The sequence below is a fragment of the Camponotus vicinus genome, unplaced genomic scaffold (genome assembly GCF_025532165.1).
Source record: "Camponotus vicinus isolate PSW18456_S1 unplaced genomic scaffold, iyCamVici1.0 SCAF_14, whole genome shotgun sequence".
Lineage (NCBI taxonomy): Eukaryota > Metazoa > Arthropoda > Insecta > Hymenoptera > Formicidae > Camponotus > Camponotus vicinus.
Window position 1 is genome coordinate 887,388 of NW_028141950.1, and position 18,054 is coordinate 905,441.

At 32.4% G+C, this 18,054-nt stretch overlaps 2 protein-coding genes across 3 annotated transcripts; one reads left to right on the forward strand and one right to left on the reverse strand.

Annotated features, from left to right (window-relative positions):
- Nucleotides 1-130: 130 nt before the first annotated feature.
- Pli (E3 ubiquitin-protein ligase pellino) lies at nucleotides 131-6,923 on the forward strand. Of its 2 annotated transcripts, XM_083087750.1 has the most exons (8): nucleotides 131-1,000; nucleotides 3,505-3,681; nucleotides 4,970-5,152; nucleotides 5,255-5,486; nucleotides 5,609-5,815; nucleotides 5,882-6,169; nucleotides 6,254-6,585; nucleotides 6,726-6,923. In XM_083087750.1, the coding sequence occupies exons 2-8, from the start codon at nucleotides 3,647-3,649 to the stop codon at nucleotides 6,850-6,852; spliced, it is 1,404 nt and encodes a 467-aa protein (XP_082943876.1). In that variant the 5' UTR covers nucleotides 131-1,000; nucleotides 3,505-3,646; the 3' UTR covers nucleotides 6,853-6,923. The 2 variants fall into 2 exon arrangements, with proteins under 2 accessions (XP_082943876.1, XP_082943877.1); XM_083087751.1 differs by lacking the exon at nucleotides 3,505-3,681 and having other exon boundaries at nucleotides 132-1,000.
- A 256-nt stretch (nucleotides 6,924-7,179) lies between these two features.
- Rpl32 (ribosomal protein L32) lies at nucleotides 7,180-8,424 on the reverse strand. Its single transcript, XM_083087752.1, has 4 exons — nucleotides 8,331-8,424; nucleotides 8,041-8,149; nucleotides 7,586-7,738; nucleotides 7,180-7,382 (listed from the first exon to the last, which is right to left on the reverse strand). Exons 2-4 carry the CDS (start codon nucleotides 8,131-8,133, stop codon nucleotides 7,224-7,226), a joined length of 405 nt encoding a protein of 134 aa, XP_082943878.1. The 5' UTR covers nucleotides 8,134-8,149; nucleotides 8,331-8,424; the 3' UTR covers nucleotides 7,180-7,223.
- Between the last annotated feature and the right edge of the window lie 9,630 nt (nucleotides 8,425-18,054).

Here is an 18,054-nt window from a genome sequence, read left to right on the forward strand (position 1 = left end):
GATATTCGACGTCGCGTCATATCGAATATGCAAATTCGCCCAAAGGTCAATTCGGGCAGATTCGCATAGCTATCTGAAATACCGATCGTGCAGGGGGAAGGGAGAGAACCGACGAATCGCGTGTCCGATTCAAAGGAGACAATATGGCGGCCTTTTATATCAGCGTCCCAAAAGACGGAGAGACAAAATTAGATCAAAGTAATACAATTTTCTTATTCATCGCGCGAGACATCGAGGTATTTCGTAATCTCGTGGATTAATCGCGACACGCGCATGCGCATCGATTATAAGATATATCTCGAGATCTGTTGCAGTCTATCGCGGTCTAAGCCCGCGGTGAACGCGTATCGGAGTTTGTCAAGTGTCAGAAGCAACGACGGGATCTCGCCGTACACATGTGCGTGTGTGCGCGCGCGCGCGCGGTACGTGTGTAGTATGATCCGCGACGAAAACAGAGCTCCGATCGCCGCGGAAACGCAGCTCTCTCTCTTCTCCCTGTAGCGCAGCATCGCTCCGCACATACGTGACGCACAAAACAAACGCGACGATCAAACGAGGTGAGCGAAAGACGGGTGTAGTGTCGTAGCCGAGAGAGTCGGCTGGTAATCGATATGATACTCGAGTAACCCGCGTAATCATGGGTCGTCGTCCTGCCCGAGGTTCATCGTCGTCGTCGTCGTCGTCGTCGTGCGTAAACACGACGGCGATTCGGTGAAGAATGAGTTCTCGGGCGATTGCGCTCCCTCGACGAATCCGCGGAGAGAGTTCGCGATTGTAGGACTTGATTCGGGAGAGAAAAGAAAAAAAAAAAAAAGAGGAGAAAAACAAGGCAAGGTGTAAAGGTGAGAGAGTGCGATACCGTCTTCCGATAGAGGAATCGGACATCCGTAGGGGAAGCGGAAGGACTCTCGGCCTCGCTCGCTGCTGATCTTGCTCCGATTTGATCGCGTTGCGCCAGCGAAAATCGTTCGGATGCGGAGATCGTCACGATGGTGATACGGTAAATAATCAATGTTTATCTTTGTAGAGAGAGTCCTCTCCCAGGGAGAGACGAAGAGAGCGATCCCCCTCCTCTCCCCGCGCACGGTCGATACAAGTGCTCGACAATCGTGTCACACCGATCGACGTGTCGCAGCGTACGATTTTCCTATCTACAACCGATACTGCGTCGTTATTACATATATATGTGCATATACATGTATACACGTATGCAGCACACATGTATATATTTGCGTTTGTCATGTATGTACAAAATATACAAGCGCTTGCGAAGTCTCCTTGACGCTAACGTTATCGCTCGGACTACGTGACGGATATATTAGTGCTATAATATTGTCTGGCATATATACAGGGTGTCAAGGTAATCTCTTCCCAAAAAAAAGCTCTTGTAGCTTACCTCGAGAGCTTTTCAAAACACTATAGTAAAGTATTTTTTTCATGGAGTACTTTTCCAGTTATGAGGCTTGAAATAATCTCTTAATTTTACATAAAATATCTAGTAAAATATTCATTTTTCGATTATCTTACCTAATACTTTTGTGTACAAAATAATGAGAGAAATCAACTGATATAAAGAAAACACATAATTGTTTCGAAGAAAAAATATGTAATTTGCAATTAACAATTATATATTTATTTTTCGAAACAATTATGTATTTTCTTTACACCAATTGATTCCTCTCATTATTTTGTACATAAAAATATTAAGATAAGATAATCGAAAAATGAATATTTTATTAAATATTTTATGGTTTATGTAAAAATTAAGAAATTATTTCAAGCCTCATAACTCGAAAAGTACTCCATGAAAAAATACTTTATTATAGTGTTTTGAAAAGCTCTCGAGGTAAGCTACAAGAGCTTTGGAAAGAGATTGCCCTGACACCCTGTATAAGCGGGGGATCGCTCTTTTTTGTACTCTCGATATTAACGCTATCACATCCCACGTCTGTTGGCTTCTCTCTGTTTATATGTGCGAATAGAGCGCACGTGAATGCACGATAGTGTTGCTCCATCATTTTATCAGCTTTCGCTCGGAGCCCTTTCATCTTGATTATGCTCATTTTTCGTCTACATTCTTGTTTTTTCTTTTTTTCCCTCGAAGATAATTCATGTTTACTTGCTCCATTCTCGATGCAAGATTAAAGAGTGGCTGAAAAGTACAAAATTTGTCGTGTCATTAATAATGCATATGAAACGTAAACAAGGATTAGTATGCAATCTCGATAGATTCGATTTACGACGCGAAAAATGTTACACGACACGGTTAATTTCAAAATCATTTTTGCGTAAATCTCAGTAAAATTATAATATCGATTAATTATTTAACGTAGTCATACAAAAATAAAGATGCATCGAAAACTGTCATAGACGATCATTAGCGAGCAAGTGAAATTTTAGAAAAATTGTCGGAAATGTCAATCTGATTTTATCCGAGTAATTTCGCAAGACTTATTTACTGTACGAGCGATAAGTGTGTTTTGTTTGTAATTTGAATATCTGCTGACATTCTTGCTATGTATAATGATTTGTGTACGTGTGCTAAAAGCTTGCTGATAGTGGAAAAAATCTTGTATAATAGCATGGACTTAGTTTCTAGCAAATGCATTGTCAATCTCTTATCGAAGAACTAAAAAACGCATGAAACTTTAATGATATCAGTTATTATTTCTGTAAATTAAATGTGAGATTAACTTTCGTGAAAAGAAATCTTAATCAGACTGTAAAAAAATTAATGTCTCGTCTAATGATCTCACATTATTTATGCATTATATACAATTAACGTACATAAAAAATTATCGAAAGAAATTTTTATAATTAAACAGATTTTCTCCTGTATAAAGATTATTAGCAGCATGCTGTCGATATGTGTGTTATACATGTTATAAGAGAAATTTAATATAATTTTAATTTTACAAATTATTTTATTATACCTTATTGAAATTATTTCAGTTTTGACATGAGACATATAATTACATTACTATAGCAGTCGTAATAGCCCATTTGCATGTGTCTATAGAGAAAATTTGAGGATGATTAGGTAGGAACATCTAGTGTATAATCTGTATATTATTATATATAGACCCATTATATACACAAATTAAATAAACATAAAGGAGAAAAATATTAAACGAGGAAAACAGCAGCATCACTGAGAATTGTAGGACTAATTGAAAAATTGACATTTATTTTTACTTGAAAGAGTAAAAGTTAATTTTAAAAAAACTAAACACTTATCATTAAAGCATCTGACACTAGACTTGTCATAGAATCGGTAACTTGCAATGCAAAAACTAAGGAAAACAAGCTGAGAAGAAGGTCCTTTCTATTAATAATACAAGGCAACAGTAAAGACGGGCCGATTGCATTTACAAATATTGGAAATTTCATCACGAATTAGAGAAATTCACATTTTGTGACATATAGAAAAGAGAGAGAGAGAGCAAGTGAGAGAGAGAGCTATCAGCTAATTATGATCTTTATATTGAATGTTTTTCATTGCAGATCATAATTACCGATTCGCAGCTTGCAATTGCTCAGATTTGTCTGCAACCGCGTGAAGATCCTTAAGACTGCCCGTCCTTACCAAGTACCCTTGCAAGTACCATGGAAGTAGTAGAAATCTATAAATCCTACTGAAAGGAGGATGCCAGTAACTAAACGCATTCCATATCCTTCGCGGTAAGTAAGAAATTACGGTTTACGTATTACGTAATGTAAGCCGCGCAAAACTCTATTTTTGTAATCACATCGCTTGTACTCTCAGACACGATTTGAATTTCTTTATAGAAGACACCGTTTGTAAGAAACACCAAGCCGTATATCGTGATGTTTATGCGAGACTCGAATAAAAAAATTTTTGAGTTTAAAGAATTACATTGTGTGTAGAATAAAAAGTAATCGACAGATCTGCTCTGTACAATATGTATAACAAGGTGACGTATCGTTTGTGCTTCGTTTAAATCTTGGACAAAACATCTTGCTGCTATCTCTAAATCTAACGCGAATATAAAAGAGAGCTTTTGTATGCAAAGTGCAACGTTGCACGATTTATCTGTTTGACAAATATTAACTGGCCTTAATACGAATACATTAACAATATAAAATCACCTCATCCGATATAAATAATACTAAAATTTTATTGTACTTTAGTTTTTCATACCTTTAATATTTTTTTGCTTTTGGGATCAAAGGAAGTATTTCCGGTTACAGACATCCTTCTATTTAAAGTTTCCACGATTATCACATTTTAATCCTGTTTTAATTTCCAATAAAAAACCTTCTCCTTGGTGGAAGTTAATCACGCAAGATTACCGGAGCATTGAGGAAATTTAGAATATAATTGGTACAATTTAATACAATAGATATTCTATACAAAATATTCATCCTCTATTTTACTCTTATGATCTCCTAACTAGGGCTGTTATGACTGCACTGTATTAATCTGAGAATTCATCTTTCTCTTCTGCAATGTTGAAATTTTAAGATGAGAAAATTTGCTGCTCTTTTTGTAGGCATAATAAAGTTCATAGAAGATTATGTAATTATTAACATGTCACTATCATTCTTTTTTTCAACTGTGAATATCAAGGATCAAGAAGAAACAAAAAACTAGTAATTATTAGAATGTTGAACAGTGTTTTAGTAATTAAATAGAATTATTTAATACATCTCGATTTTAAATTAAGCTTTAAAACTGTAAATAAATGACAACAATTTGTCTCTCAATTAATTCTAATTTGTTTACGACAAAATTTTATTTGTAAATTTATTGGTAAAATAAAATATTTAAAAAAACATTAAAAAACATTGAAAAAAAGAATTATAAAATTTTTTATCAAGGAAGAGAGACTAATTTCACAAGAGAATCAATTTTTAAAAGAAAGGATGATAGTGAGGGATCATCTTATATACATGAATGGATATAGATATATATGTGAAATTTACCGTACCATTATTTTCTTATTAGATCCGACGGCGGTAGTAGTGAGAGCCCGTTGCTCGTGGAAGAAGGTGAAACAATTGGTACACCTCACAGTCCACGCAACATACACAGTCACAGCCATTCACATGGCAATCCACATCGGTCTCATAGTTATCACCATGAGAAGCCGAAACAATTAGTGAAATACGGTGAACTAGTTATACTTGGGTAAGAATTTTCAACAGATGTAAGAAAAGAAGAAAAAATACATGTATATTATTAAAAAAATATATTAGAGAGAAATATTAATGGCTAATAAATTTTTGACAGATACAATGGTTACCTTCCACCTGGCGATAGGGGTAGAAGGAGAAGTAAATTTGTATTATACAAAAGACCCGTGCCAAATGGCGTTAAACGTAGCAAGCATTATATCGTTAAAACGCCTCATTGTTCGCAAGCCATTCTCAATACGAAGCAACACTCGATCTCGTATACACTCTCTAGAACACAAGCCGTTATCGTCGAATACACGGAAGACGAAAAAACGGATATGTTTCAAGTAAAAATCCAGTCTCATATTTTAATAACCGTTTCTACTTATTAAATTTTCCTTAATTATATTCAGTATATTTCACGATATATATGTATATGTGTGTGCTAAATCAAAACATGTTCGTGTAGATCGGTCGTTCGTCCGAATCGCCTATCGATTTCGTAGTGATGGATACATGTGCGGGCGGTAGCGACGGCGGACCTGCTAATGAAGGACGCGTTGCCCAGAGTACTATCAGCAGGTTTGCCTGTCGAATTCTGGCGGACAGATCGGATCCCAGAATCGCGAGAATTTATGCCGCAGGTTTCGACAGCTCGAGAAATATTTTCCTAGGGGTAAGATTCGAAATTGATCGCGCGGCTCAATGTTTTATACACAAATTTATAAGCGATTTCTCGCAGGAAAAAGCGACCAAATGGCAAGAGAATCGCGAGATCGATGGACTTACGACTAATGGAGTCTTGATAATGCATCCGCGGGGTCAATTCTGCGGTGGCGAGGCGCAGTGTGGTTTTTGGCGGGAAGTTAGCGTGGGCGGCGGTGTTTTCTCGCTCAGGGAAAGCCGGAGTGCTCAACAAAAGGGTAATGTTGTCGAGGAAGAGAACAATATCCTACAAGATGGTACTCTTATTGATCTTTGCGGCGCTACTCTGCTCTGGCGATCAGCTGAAGGCCTCGCGAAGTCTCCGGTAACTTTGATATACTGTTTAAAAATATCTCAAATATATGTCATTTATATATGTAGAAGATGTGAACGCGTATTCTCTTTGCAGACGAAACAAGATCTAGAAGAATTAGTCGATGCTATAAATGCCGGCAGACCACAGTGCCCTGTAGGCTTGAACACATTGGTCATACCACGCAAAGCAGCTTCGGATTCGACGCAGCAACAGCCATACGTTTATCTTAAGTGCGGTCATGTACAGGGGCATCATGACTGGGGTCAGGAGAAGGATAAGGTTACAAGAAGGTGTCCTATGTGCCTAGTCGCAGGGGCAGTAGTCAAACTATCTATGGGAATAGAACCTGCCTTCTATGTAGATTGCGGACCGCCCACTTACGCATTTAGTCCCTGTGGGCATATGGCTACAGAGAAAACTGTCAAGTTAGTAATTCGCGCCAGTCGCTAATCCGTTATACCTTCGTGAATATCACATTTTAGTTACACTTCGAGAGTTCTTTTTTACTTTTTCCATATATTCGTCACTCCATATATATACACTTCATTTCTTCTTCACTTTGCAGGTATTGGGAAAAAGTAGCCATACCACACGGCACAAACGGCTATATCGCGATCTGTCCCTTCTGCGCGGTGCCGCTCGAGGGAACGCCAGGATATGTAAAACTAATTTTTCAGGATAATGTAGATTGAAGATATATAAAATAATGGAACAATGTAGAAATTAATAACTTCTTAAGAAATATAAGGATTATTAAACTCGACTGCTATTGTATTGAACCCAACAGTTTCATTTTCTTTTTTTTTAAATGCCATAGAATAATTAATGTAAATTACTATGCATAACTATTTGCAAAAAAATGTGTTATATAATTAATAAGTAGATTGATATTTTTTATAACGTTAAAAGCTTGATATTATTGTATACAATTTATTTAAAAAAATCTAATGCTTTTAATTTAAAAAATATTTACCTATAGGGCAGTTGCAGACATCATTAAGAAGACGGGAGACAGGAGATATGTTTTTAATATTTTATTGCCAAAATACACGAAAAGTAACGCTTACTCGTTCTCTTCCGATCGCAAACGTGCACTGGCATTTGTCACACGTATCGAAAGCTGTTGAGCACGCTCGACGATAGCTTTTCTTTTCTTGCTGCTAACAGCATGTGCAATCTCTGCACAAAACTTGCGATTTTGCATCATTAAGACTTCAAGTTCCTGTAAATTATTGATTTTTATTTGTATTTTATTCAAAAGTAAATGTAAACATTACTGGAATGTACAAAATAAGTAAAAAGATTAATGTATATTCGTTTTCTATTTTTAAATGATTTATATAATGTTATTTATATATTATAAATTATACTACATTTTGTTAATTCTTATAAAGCGAAAATTTGACATATAAAAGCAATATTTACCTTAACGTTATGTACAAGAACTTTACGGAAGCCTGTTGGTAGCATGTGACGTGTTTTCTTACTGCTACCATAACCAATGCTGGGCATCAAGTATTGGCCCTTGAAACGCCTACGTACTCTATTGTCAATACCTTTTGGTTTACGCCAGTTGCGCTAAAAGATGCATATAAGATAGTCTGTATGATTTTTACTGTTTAACCTTATCTAAAACTCTTAAATCTCTTAATAAAGAATAAATTATTATTTAATATTACTCGTTAAAATAAATAAATATTTAATACTAATAATAATAATTAATAAATAAATATTTAATAAATGAAATATATAGTAAAAATTAAAATTTCTAACGTAATCAAATTATGATACAATGTAACACATGTAATGCAGAGAATATAACCAAACTATAAACACGTTGACGTGGTTAACAAGAGCTAAAATAAAAGATACATGTTTACCTTAAGTTTGTCATATCTATCACTTTGATGCCTAATAAACTTCTTTGTTCGCTTCTTCACAATCTTGGGTCGGTAGACCGGTCGAATAGACATTTTGAGTTGTTAATAACTGAAACAACAGACGTAATCTAAATCACACTTTGGTAATAAGCTACTCCACTTTTGTTCCGTTCCTATAAATATTACACTTTTATATCTCAAAAAATCGTCCACGATCGATTAACTCCCGCACAATGATTATTTTAATGACGATTATCGTGAAAATTGAGGATTTTCCGCGTGATACATACCCTTCGCTAAAATGTCGTGAATGGAAAAGGTTAGATTTCACGAACAACCTCGTTTTTCCAGCTTAAATATTGCGTTCGAAAATCCTACTCGTAAAGTAGAGAGTAGCATTTAATCGACCAATCAGGACGAAGATACCTTTGCTCCCCTTTTGTTCTGATTGGTTGGGTGGGATCCGATTAACCACGTCGCCAATTGGCCAATTCAAAATAGGACTTCTGATTGGTCAATCGTTGCTAGTTACCCTAGGCACAGGTCGATTTAATTGGCTATGAGCAATAGCAACGTGTCAAACGGGACTCTCCCGATTGGTCGATCAAACTCTACGTTCCCTATGCGCAGACACATTGAACTACATTGCCATTTGCATAAAATTTCTTAATGGATAACACGCTATATCCAGAAATGTGATTCTGTCCCGTGCTATGTTCAATACTGTCGGTAATACAAATGGTATAATACAAATACAAGATATATATTAAATAAATTTCCAATATAAATAAGTTTTGTGATCTTTCTCTTTCTCCCTCTTTTCTTTCGCCTTATGATACTAATTTTATATATTCCCATACAGCACAGAATATTGAAGCAATATTATTAATATTTTGTTGTAACATTGCAGCAACATTGCAATATTGTCGCAATATTAATGCAATGTTCTGTGTTGTATGGCTTTTTATAAATAGTTGATTAAATGAATAAATTATAAAACATGCAGTTCGAGAATTTTCGTTGCGATATATATATATATATATATATATAAGTATTATATAAGTATTTATTATTTATAAATATTTTTAAAAATTATTTTATTTATAAAAATTTTATATTAGCATTTTGAGTTAGAACATTTTTGTTACCGACATTTCGTGCATGTAGCACGGAACACAACTCGAAATTGTGCCCCTTATCTGTTACTCACTGAATACATTCGTGTATTTAGGGTGCTCTCGAGCGAGGGGCCAGAAGAATTTTCTCCAAAACTTGATATCGTACAAAAAATGTTTCACACAAAATAAAGTTTTGAAGACGAAAAAAGTTAATAATTTTAAATTTTTAATAAAGTCATTCAGCTCTAACTTTTTTTAAATAAAACTATCCTAATTATTTTATATAAATAAATTCCTCGCAATATTCGGCGTGCAAAGTATAATAGGCTGATTGAAAATTTAATATATAATTTACGAGATATTTTATACTTTAATTTAACATAATTTTATGTAAACTGTGAAATATTTCGTAAAATATACATTTTTTGACTCAATGCTTTTTTATGTATAAAATAATGAGAGGAATCAATTGAAAAGTGTAAAGAAAGAATACAATTGTTTATGTTTGTAAGAAAACATAATTTACAAGTATTGTATAAGTATGCGTTATTTATAAAAATTATACATTAGCATTTTGAGTTACAATATGTAATGAAAGGCTCCATGATACAGCAATTTTTTAGTAAATAATCATATAATTTAAAAAATCTATATAATCTGAAATACTTCTATATATTTTAATATATTCCGCGTATATATATATATATATATATATATATATATATATATATATATATATACGCGGAATATATTAAAATATATAGAACATATACATATATATATAACATATATATATATATATATATATATATATATATGTTAAAGTAAAATATTTTGATGACGAACAGACAATAATACCGATCTTGGCGGCGTAAACAATAGCCCGCTAATGTTTATAGCTAATGTTTATGCCATAGTTTTGAAAAATGTTTCGGTAAAAAAATAATAATAACACGGTTTTCGATCTATGAGGTCAGACTAATTTTTCGACTCTATTATTGCTTTATCATTCTGTTTTTCGATAATTTAAATTTAATGTAATTCGGATTGAGAACGCGTAATAAAACAATGAAATCACAGATCTTAGTAATTATTATAAAAGGCTTCGTGATGCATTTTTTAATCTATATAATCTCTAAAATTCTTACTCTAAAATTCTATCTCTAAAATTCTACTTCTATACTTTAATATTTCGCGTGTTTGTATATGTTAAAGTACGTAAAATATATTTCGATATGACAGACAATAACACGGTGTCGATCTTGACGGTGTAAATAATAGCCCGCTAGTGTTTACATGCCACGGCCTTAGTTTCATTCGCACAGCGACGCTCGAGCAATGAAGTAGTGGTGCAAAATATTTCGTATATTATTGAATTAATAATTAAATGATTACTATATCATGACTTCTTTAATTACATTAATTACGTTACATTAATTACTTTAATTACATTAATCTTTCGATCTTATAATTCGTGTTAAAATACATACATCACAATGAAAATAGCATTTATAACAAGCAGTATTGAATTTGACCTCGTATAAATGTCGAGCGAAAATCGTACTTCCCTCGTGTTATCTATCCCTTCCAATATAATAAAGTGTGTTTCTTGTGTATTATTCCGCGATCGGGAGTGCCGTACAAAGTATTTCGCGATCGTTCCATATATGATTAATTATTATTAATCGTATTTTCGGGAGTGAGTGTGAGTGCTATGAAGAAAGCGAAGAATGAACAAGGGAAGAAAAGGAGATTGGGCAACGAAATTGCGCGGTGAGTGATTTATAAATTTTTTATTTATTATTCATATTAGTCTTTAATTTAAAAAATTACTATCGCGAAATTAGCAAAATTATGGTCATTTGATTAATATATCGTTACGTTTTCAATATAATTAATGAAATAATAATTAATGTATAATTAATGAATAATCCATTTTATAAATAATATGCAACTATATATAATGCGATAGATTTCGCATATTTTACATAATTTATCTATTTAATCTCTCTCTCTCTCTCCCTCTCTCTTTCAAGTAAAAATCGTTGTACAAACCTAAAGTAATAAATTATACTTTATCATAGACGAAATATATTTGACTGTATGTATTATTAAAGAAGTAATTATTGTTCGTACAGATCATAACGAAATGATCTACTTTTCGATGATCAAAATATGGAATCAAAACATTCGAATAATTATCACGACAAAAAGTTCTCCAAATAATCGTTTAATAATTAATTTACAATAAATAATTTTAATTTCTAATTTAAAATACTCTTTTACAATTTAATATTCAATATATTGTATATTGTATATATACGTTACAGTATCAAATATTTCGGCAATAAATTTTTAATAATATGGTATGTATGGTCTTGACAATATAATCAAGCGTTAGAGGGGAGCGCACTATTGTTTATGTAGTACAACCTTGTTATTATTCGAACGGCGATATTCGAGCAGGGAAATAATCGTACGAAACGTTTCCTTATAATTGTTAGATTCTTTTTCTAAACGTGATCGCAACTAATATTTAAATATAATTAGCTATGATTAATAATTAACAATTAATTAATTTTTGATCTTACGAGATTTGTATTTTATACACATATACTATATTTACATACATCAACAGTAAGTATATTGTATATAAAGTATATTGTAATTAATATTACTGCGAGTCATTTTCCTCTTTCCCTCTTTCTCTTTCTTAAAAAAAAGAAAATTATTTAGATGTCTTATTTATATAATAATCATAACATATATGTAGATATTATACAAAAAAAATATTAACTTGACTAAATATGCGTATTTCGTTGTTGTTTTCAGTCTGACAGTCAAATCGCAAAGTCGAGATTAATATTGTATGTATGGCCTTGACAATATAATCAAGCGTTAGAGGGGAGCGCGCTATAGATTCGTGATACATCAATCGTATAGTAAATTAATCAATAATTTAAAATACTTCTATAAATTAATTTAATATTTCGCGCGTATATGTATGCTATATATGAAATATTTTTGCAATAAATTAATAATAATACCGCGTCCGATCTTTGCAACATATAACGCATTAATATTTACATGTTTTAGTTATATTATCATTTGCGAAATGAATTCGAACAAAATAGTGATGCGAGAAGCTTCATTAAATTCCTTTTCTAAACGCGTGATTTGAGAAGTACATTAGAAATTATAGAGATATTATATAAGATATTATATAATTTGATATGATTATTACTTAATAATTTTATATATGCTAAATAATACGCAAAATTGTGTCGCGACGATAGATCTTAAAATGCATATTTAGCGATGTGTACAATTTAATCAAAAATCAAAGTGATAGAAATCTAAGATAATTAATAATCATTTCGTTGCAATCTTTACGGACAATAATTATTATTTTAATGCTTAGAGTCACAAATATACATCCGTGTTACTTTATCGTTCTACTTGACAATATACATAAATATAATTTGGATTATATGAGAGAACACGAAGTAAGACAATCGAATTATAAATGCAAATAATTAGCATAACGAAAGATTTCATGATGAATGGTTTAATAAATAATTAATTAATCTTAATCAATAAATTAAAATACTTCTATAATTTAATATTCCGCCCACGAATATTTTATATTACAGAAAATATTTTAGCAACGAGAGAATTATCAATAACACCGTGTTCGACCTTGATAAACAGTATCGCGCTATTGTTAATGTTACACGGGTTTATTATCATTCGCACAGTGATCTTGAGTAGTGACGTGAGAGACGTTTCACATATTATTAAATTCTTCCTTTACATAGTCAACTTTGCCGATATAAACAGTACCGCGGTAGTGTTTCTGACTTACGATCATTCGCTCTTGAGCAGTGAAGTAGTGATGTGAGACGTTTCATATATTATCAAATTCTTTCTCTAAACACAATTGCAAGTGCAACGAGGAACTTTTCGTGAATAAGTGTAAGTGCAACGAGGAATTCAAATGAGTGCAACGAGGATTGGAGTGCCACAAGAAAAAAGTGAAAAAAACAAAAGAAAAAAAGGAGGTCTTGGAAATGGACGGATCAATAAGATATGATGTAAGTCATTAATATTTTAATTATTTATCATATTCATTATTTATTATATTGTTACGTCCCCGCGTCCCATCCCTCTGGATGTATTCGCCACTTGTTGAATTCTTTCGGCGGGAAGTACGTCGACGGAAAAAGATCATTTCCGCACGCGTTGTCAAGATGTTGTTATAAACAACGACTGTCAGAGAGTCTGAGCCCAGCTGTCAAGCTGTGCGGACACGTCTATCTGTGATCCGTTTTACGATTATTCTGAATTCTTGTATGTTACTCGTGGTTTATTAAAGTTCTTATACCTTAAACCGCGTTATTATTTACTGCGCGAACGTCAGCCGATCGATTGTGTCTCGCGCGTTCGATGTATATCGTTCCGCGAACGCAACAATATATAAATTATTTATCAATAGTATATATTGTTGTATAACAACGATGGTGAGCTGAGTCGAAGAATAGCTGTCAAGCTATCCGGACGCGTTTTACATTACGGGTCGTTATCGCGAGATTTCCCCTGTTATTATTTGTTGTTTGTGTATTCTGTGTTTCTAATTAAAGTTCTTAATTTCCGTTAAAAGTGTCTTATCTTACGCGGTCCGCGAGTGCCCCATTGTGTTGAACGCGCTTCGATATCTCGAAGTCGCCGCCGCGGACGTAACAATATTCAAAATATACATATTTCTCGTTTCGTTTTATTTCTTTAATTGTGATTCAATAGTGATTTTAAATTGTGTAACATATATAATACATATACTTATAAAAATTCCATTTTATTTTAAAATAATTAAAACATTTATAAAATGTTTATTAATTAATATTTTCAGATACTTCTTATAATTTAAAAAATATTTCATGTTAATATATTTATTTAAATACTTCATATATAAAAAAATAGAAATGTTTTATTTATCATATTTTTAAAAGTTTATATTTAAGAAATATAAATTATTTTGTAATTACGCAATTTATAACATTAAAATATATCTATTTAAAAGTAAAAATGTAAAAATTAATTGGGCGCAATAATTAGTTTTAAAATAAATTATTTTGAACATTGCTTTAAATAATAGATTTTCTCTTACATTTTATATTTTTATTTATCGTTTATATTTGCGAATTTAAATTTATGTACTATATTACAAAATAAATTTTAAATTATGTATTATATTATATATAAAATTATATATAATATAACCCTCCCATGGGGTACACCTTGTCGCGGTGGGAGGGCTTAGTACTTGGATGGTGCCTTGAGGTTTATCTTAAATTTGTCTATTTATGATAAATCTTAAGGTGCCTGAATGGGAAGCTAAGTACCCTTTCGCGTCGTCGGTGCCGTCAACGTGCCGCGGACGGCAAGCGCTTCGTTACCGCGTTTTCGCGTTGTAGTATTCTCGCGTCGTCGCGTTTTCGCGAAACTTTTGGACTTTTCATATAAAATCCCAATTTCATTTATTGTCACGAGTCTCTACTTCCGATGCCAACTAACTGGGATGTTTCGAGTTTGCACACGTTGCTATGCAACGTACACTCTTGCTTCGTGCTTCGTCAAGTGATTCGGCCCGAATTAGTTAGAACTCGATCGATTGCTCGGAATGGTCGTCAATGGGTCCCTTCTCTTTGCTCGTCTACAGCCACACGCACTGCGTGTGTTAACCCTGTCGAGGAGTCGAGTGGATTCCCCTAGGCACGATTTTCGCTCGGTAAAAGAGGTTGCCTCCCCATTTTCTAAATTGCTGAATGTAAGCATTTAAAAAATGTGGGTATCCTCTTCTTTTGCCGTCTACTAGCCTGGTGTAGCATATAGCAACCGCGGGAGGCATAATATGTCCGGGCGGAGCACCTGAAATCGTGCTTAGCGGGTCCAGGTTCGATACGAGATAGGATAGTTATGCGCGAAAAAGAGTTGGTGAGCTTCATTTTCCTCTATTTCCGTCAATCGTTTCGTCTTCTTTCCGGTTTGAGCTTAGTCCTTGCTCGTTATATCGTTGCAATCCCGACCGGTTGACTCAAAGTCGATTCTCGTAAGTGAAATGGGATTTTCGCTCGTACCGAAACCGGGAGTGCCGTCTAATGTATAGGTATAGATATTAAGTATATACATCGCGCGATCAAATATAAAATTTTTAATACGTTCTTATACAAAATTATCGTTTTAACAAAAAATTCTTATCGCTGTCCCTCTCGTCAGATAATATTCCTAAATATTGCTAATTAAATATAAAGAATTATCAAATAAGAGTGTGAAGATTCGATGTGATAGGTCAACTATTAAATATTAGCTTCACAAAATTTAACGATTACCTTCGATATTATAGAATCGCGAGTTAATTATTATGAATTTAATAATTTGTTTTTTCAGATATATTTGTACTTACGAATTTCGTATCGGAAAATATTCATAAATAAATTAATAAATTACGGTTGCGAAATCATCGTGTTTTTCCCGCGTTCTTTTCGCATTCTTAGACGAGATTGTCGTTTTAATAAAAGTGTTATCGTTGTTCCTTCCGTTAAATAAACGTTAATAAAAGTTGCGTGACTCGTATCGCCGAGGAGTCGAAACGATTTTCATCATGGAGAATTATTTTTCACCGGTTCTTGTGAGATCCATTCGCGACGTCTAGTTCGGTGCCCTGTTAAAAATTGGGAATTTTTATTGTAAGATTGGAACTAATCCCAGGTTTTCTTGGCAATTTCCGGAAGCAATGATTTCGGTAGTAATTCAACGACGATACGCTTCTTTAACGTCAAATTAATTTAAATAATATATATTTAGATGAGAGAAATGTATCTTTTATTTTTTTCGTTAAAAAATGTTCTTCATTATTAGGATTGGTATCATTATTGTCTATATAATGCCAGAAAGATTTAACAGTAGATTAAATATGGATATAGCGTTGTGTATAAATTTTAATTTTTTAAATAATTTCATAATTTAATTAATTTTTATTAATTTTTATGATAAAAATGATTACGAACGAATATATTTTATTAATTATTAATTAATTTGAAAAAATTATTTAAAATACATGCACAAATTAATGTATCCAAAATATTTTTATAATTTTTGTTAATATAATATATTATATATACGCGAAATTATACATGAATGTTACATAAAATGTGCGAGTACTTAAAGAGAGACGAATCGAATGGGTACCCCTATATCAGTAAGATATTGATTAAAAGAAAAATATATTATTAATTTAAACGTTACAAGAATAAGAATCTAGATAATTAATCTAGATCTAATTGTATATTTAAAATTATTTCATTTATTTTATTTTGAACACTATTCGAATTGAAATTTTTTAAATCTTGCTGTTATCGGGTTCGATTCGTCTCGCGCGCGATGGTACCCCAAATTATGTGTTCGCACATTTAACACAAACTCCAATAATGCATGTATTTTATTATTTATAAATATAATCGTTCGTAATCACATTTCGATAATAATGGTTATATCCAATGGTTAATTTTCAATAAAGAAATATATTTCTTAGTAATGGAAGAATATGTTTTCTGACGTGAATATCAATTTCGCGAATTGAAAATAATGACGATATTTGTCTTTGATTTAATACTGAAATCATTGCTATCGGAAATAGTCCGGAAGATCCAGGATTCGTTCCCTCCTACAGTGAAATTCCCGACGTTTAATGGATCACTTAACTTTTCTTCGTAGATTGATCTTGCGAAATCTGATGTAGAAACAAGATGTTAATCGTTCTCCATTTTTAAGATCGCTCCTCTTTTTATCGGATATTACCGGTATGTCATTCGCGTATCTGCAATTGAATATTTTGAATATTATCGATTTATTTATTCGTCGCGTTTTCTCGGGAATTTTAAATCGCGATTTATCTTATAATTTAATCGTTGACTTATACATTAAAGCTTTGTTTATCTTTTCACGTCTTTGAATATTGTTTTTAATAGTTCGTGCAAAATGCTGGTAGCGCAAATATTTTCTTCTATAATTTAAAAGACGATCGATGACTATATTAATGACTGTTTTAATCGTGATTCTTTACATTATTTAATTCTTATTAAACTCTACTATTACATCAATTATTAAAGGGACTTTGAAAATCATTCGTTCTGTTATTTTCTATTAAACGTGGCCACAACGCGATTTTTAATTATATTTTAAAACTTATAGAGCTCATTTCTTCTTATTCAGCTAATCATGCGCGAAATAAGATATGTATTTTATTCTCAATCGTGAAATTCGTATAAAGTCGCGTATTAATCGCAAATAAATCGGACAATAAATTTTATGTTCATAAACAATACGGATCACAAATGTTTGCTAAAATATCTTCGTCTGTCAACATTTGTGTGATAATAATTATATCGCACGCGTGTCTATTGATGGTTTCGATTATCATATTATAAAAATTATGCGTATCTCGCAATCGAATATTCCGATTATTGTCGATTTATTTATTCGTCGCGTTTTCTCGCGAATTTTAAATCGCGATTTATTTAGTAACATAATTGTTGATTTCGAAGTTTATTCTATCTTTTCATTTTGAATATTTCCTTTGATAAGGATTCCTCTACACAAAATGCGCCAGTAATGCAAATACTTTCTTTTACAATCGAAGAAACGATCAATAATTTTATTAATGACTCTTTTGATCATGATTATTTACGTTTATACGTTATTTATATAAAACTAATTAAATTCTATGTCGATTATTAATAATATATATCGCGTAATTAATCATCATTAATCAGTCTTGTCTGGTCTACGTAAAAATTTTTGGTAAATTTTATATTATACGTATACTTTGGACACTTTCGTG

Excerpts from the sequence above, each read along its gene's own strand:
- Pli (XM_083087750.1), top strand. The coding sequence starts at position 3,647 with ATGCCAGTAACTAAACGCATTCCATATCCTTCGCG. Across the intron at positions 5,487-5,608 it reads AAAAAACGGATATGTTTCAA|ATCGGTCGTTCGTCCGAATC; the intron begins GTAAAAATCCAG and ends ATGTTCGTGTAG. Across the intron at positions 5,816-5,881 it reads CGAGAAATATTTTCCTAGGG|GAAAAAGCGACCAAATGGCA; the intron begins GTAAGATTCGAA and ends GATTTCTCGCAG.
- Rpl32 (XM_083087752.1), bottom strand. The coding sequence starts at position 8,133 with ATGTCTATTCGACCGGTCTACCGACCCAAGATTGTGAAGAAGCGAACA. Across the intron at positions 7,739-8,040 it reads ATAGATATGACAAACTTAAG|CGCAACTGGCGTAAACCAAA; the intron begins GTAAACATGTAT and ends TGCATCTTTTAG. Across the intron at positions 7,383-7,585 it reads TTCTTGTACATAACGTTAAG|GAACTTGAAGTCTTAATGAT; the intron begins GTAAATATTGCT and ends AATAATTTACAG.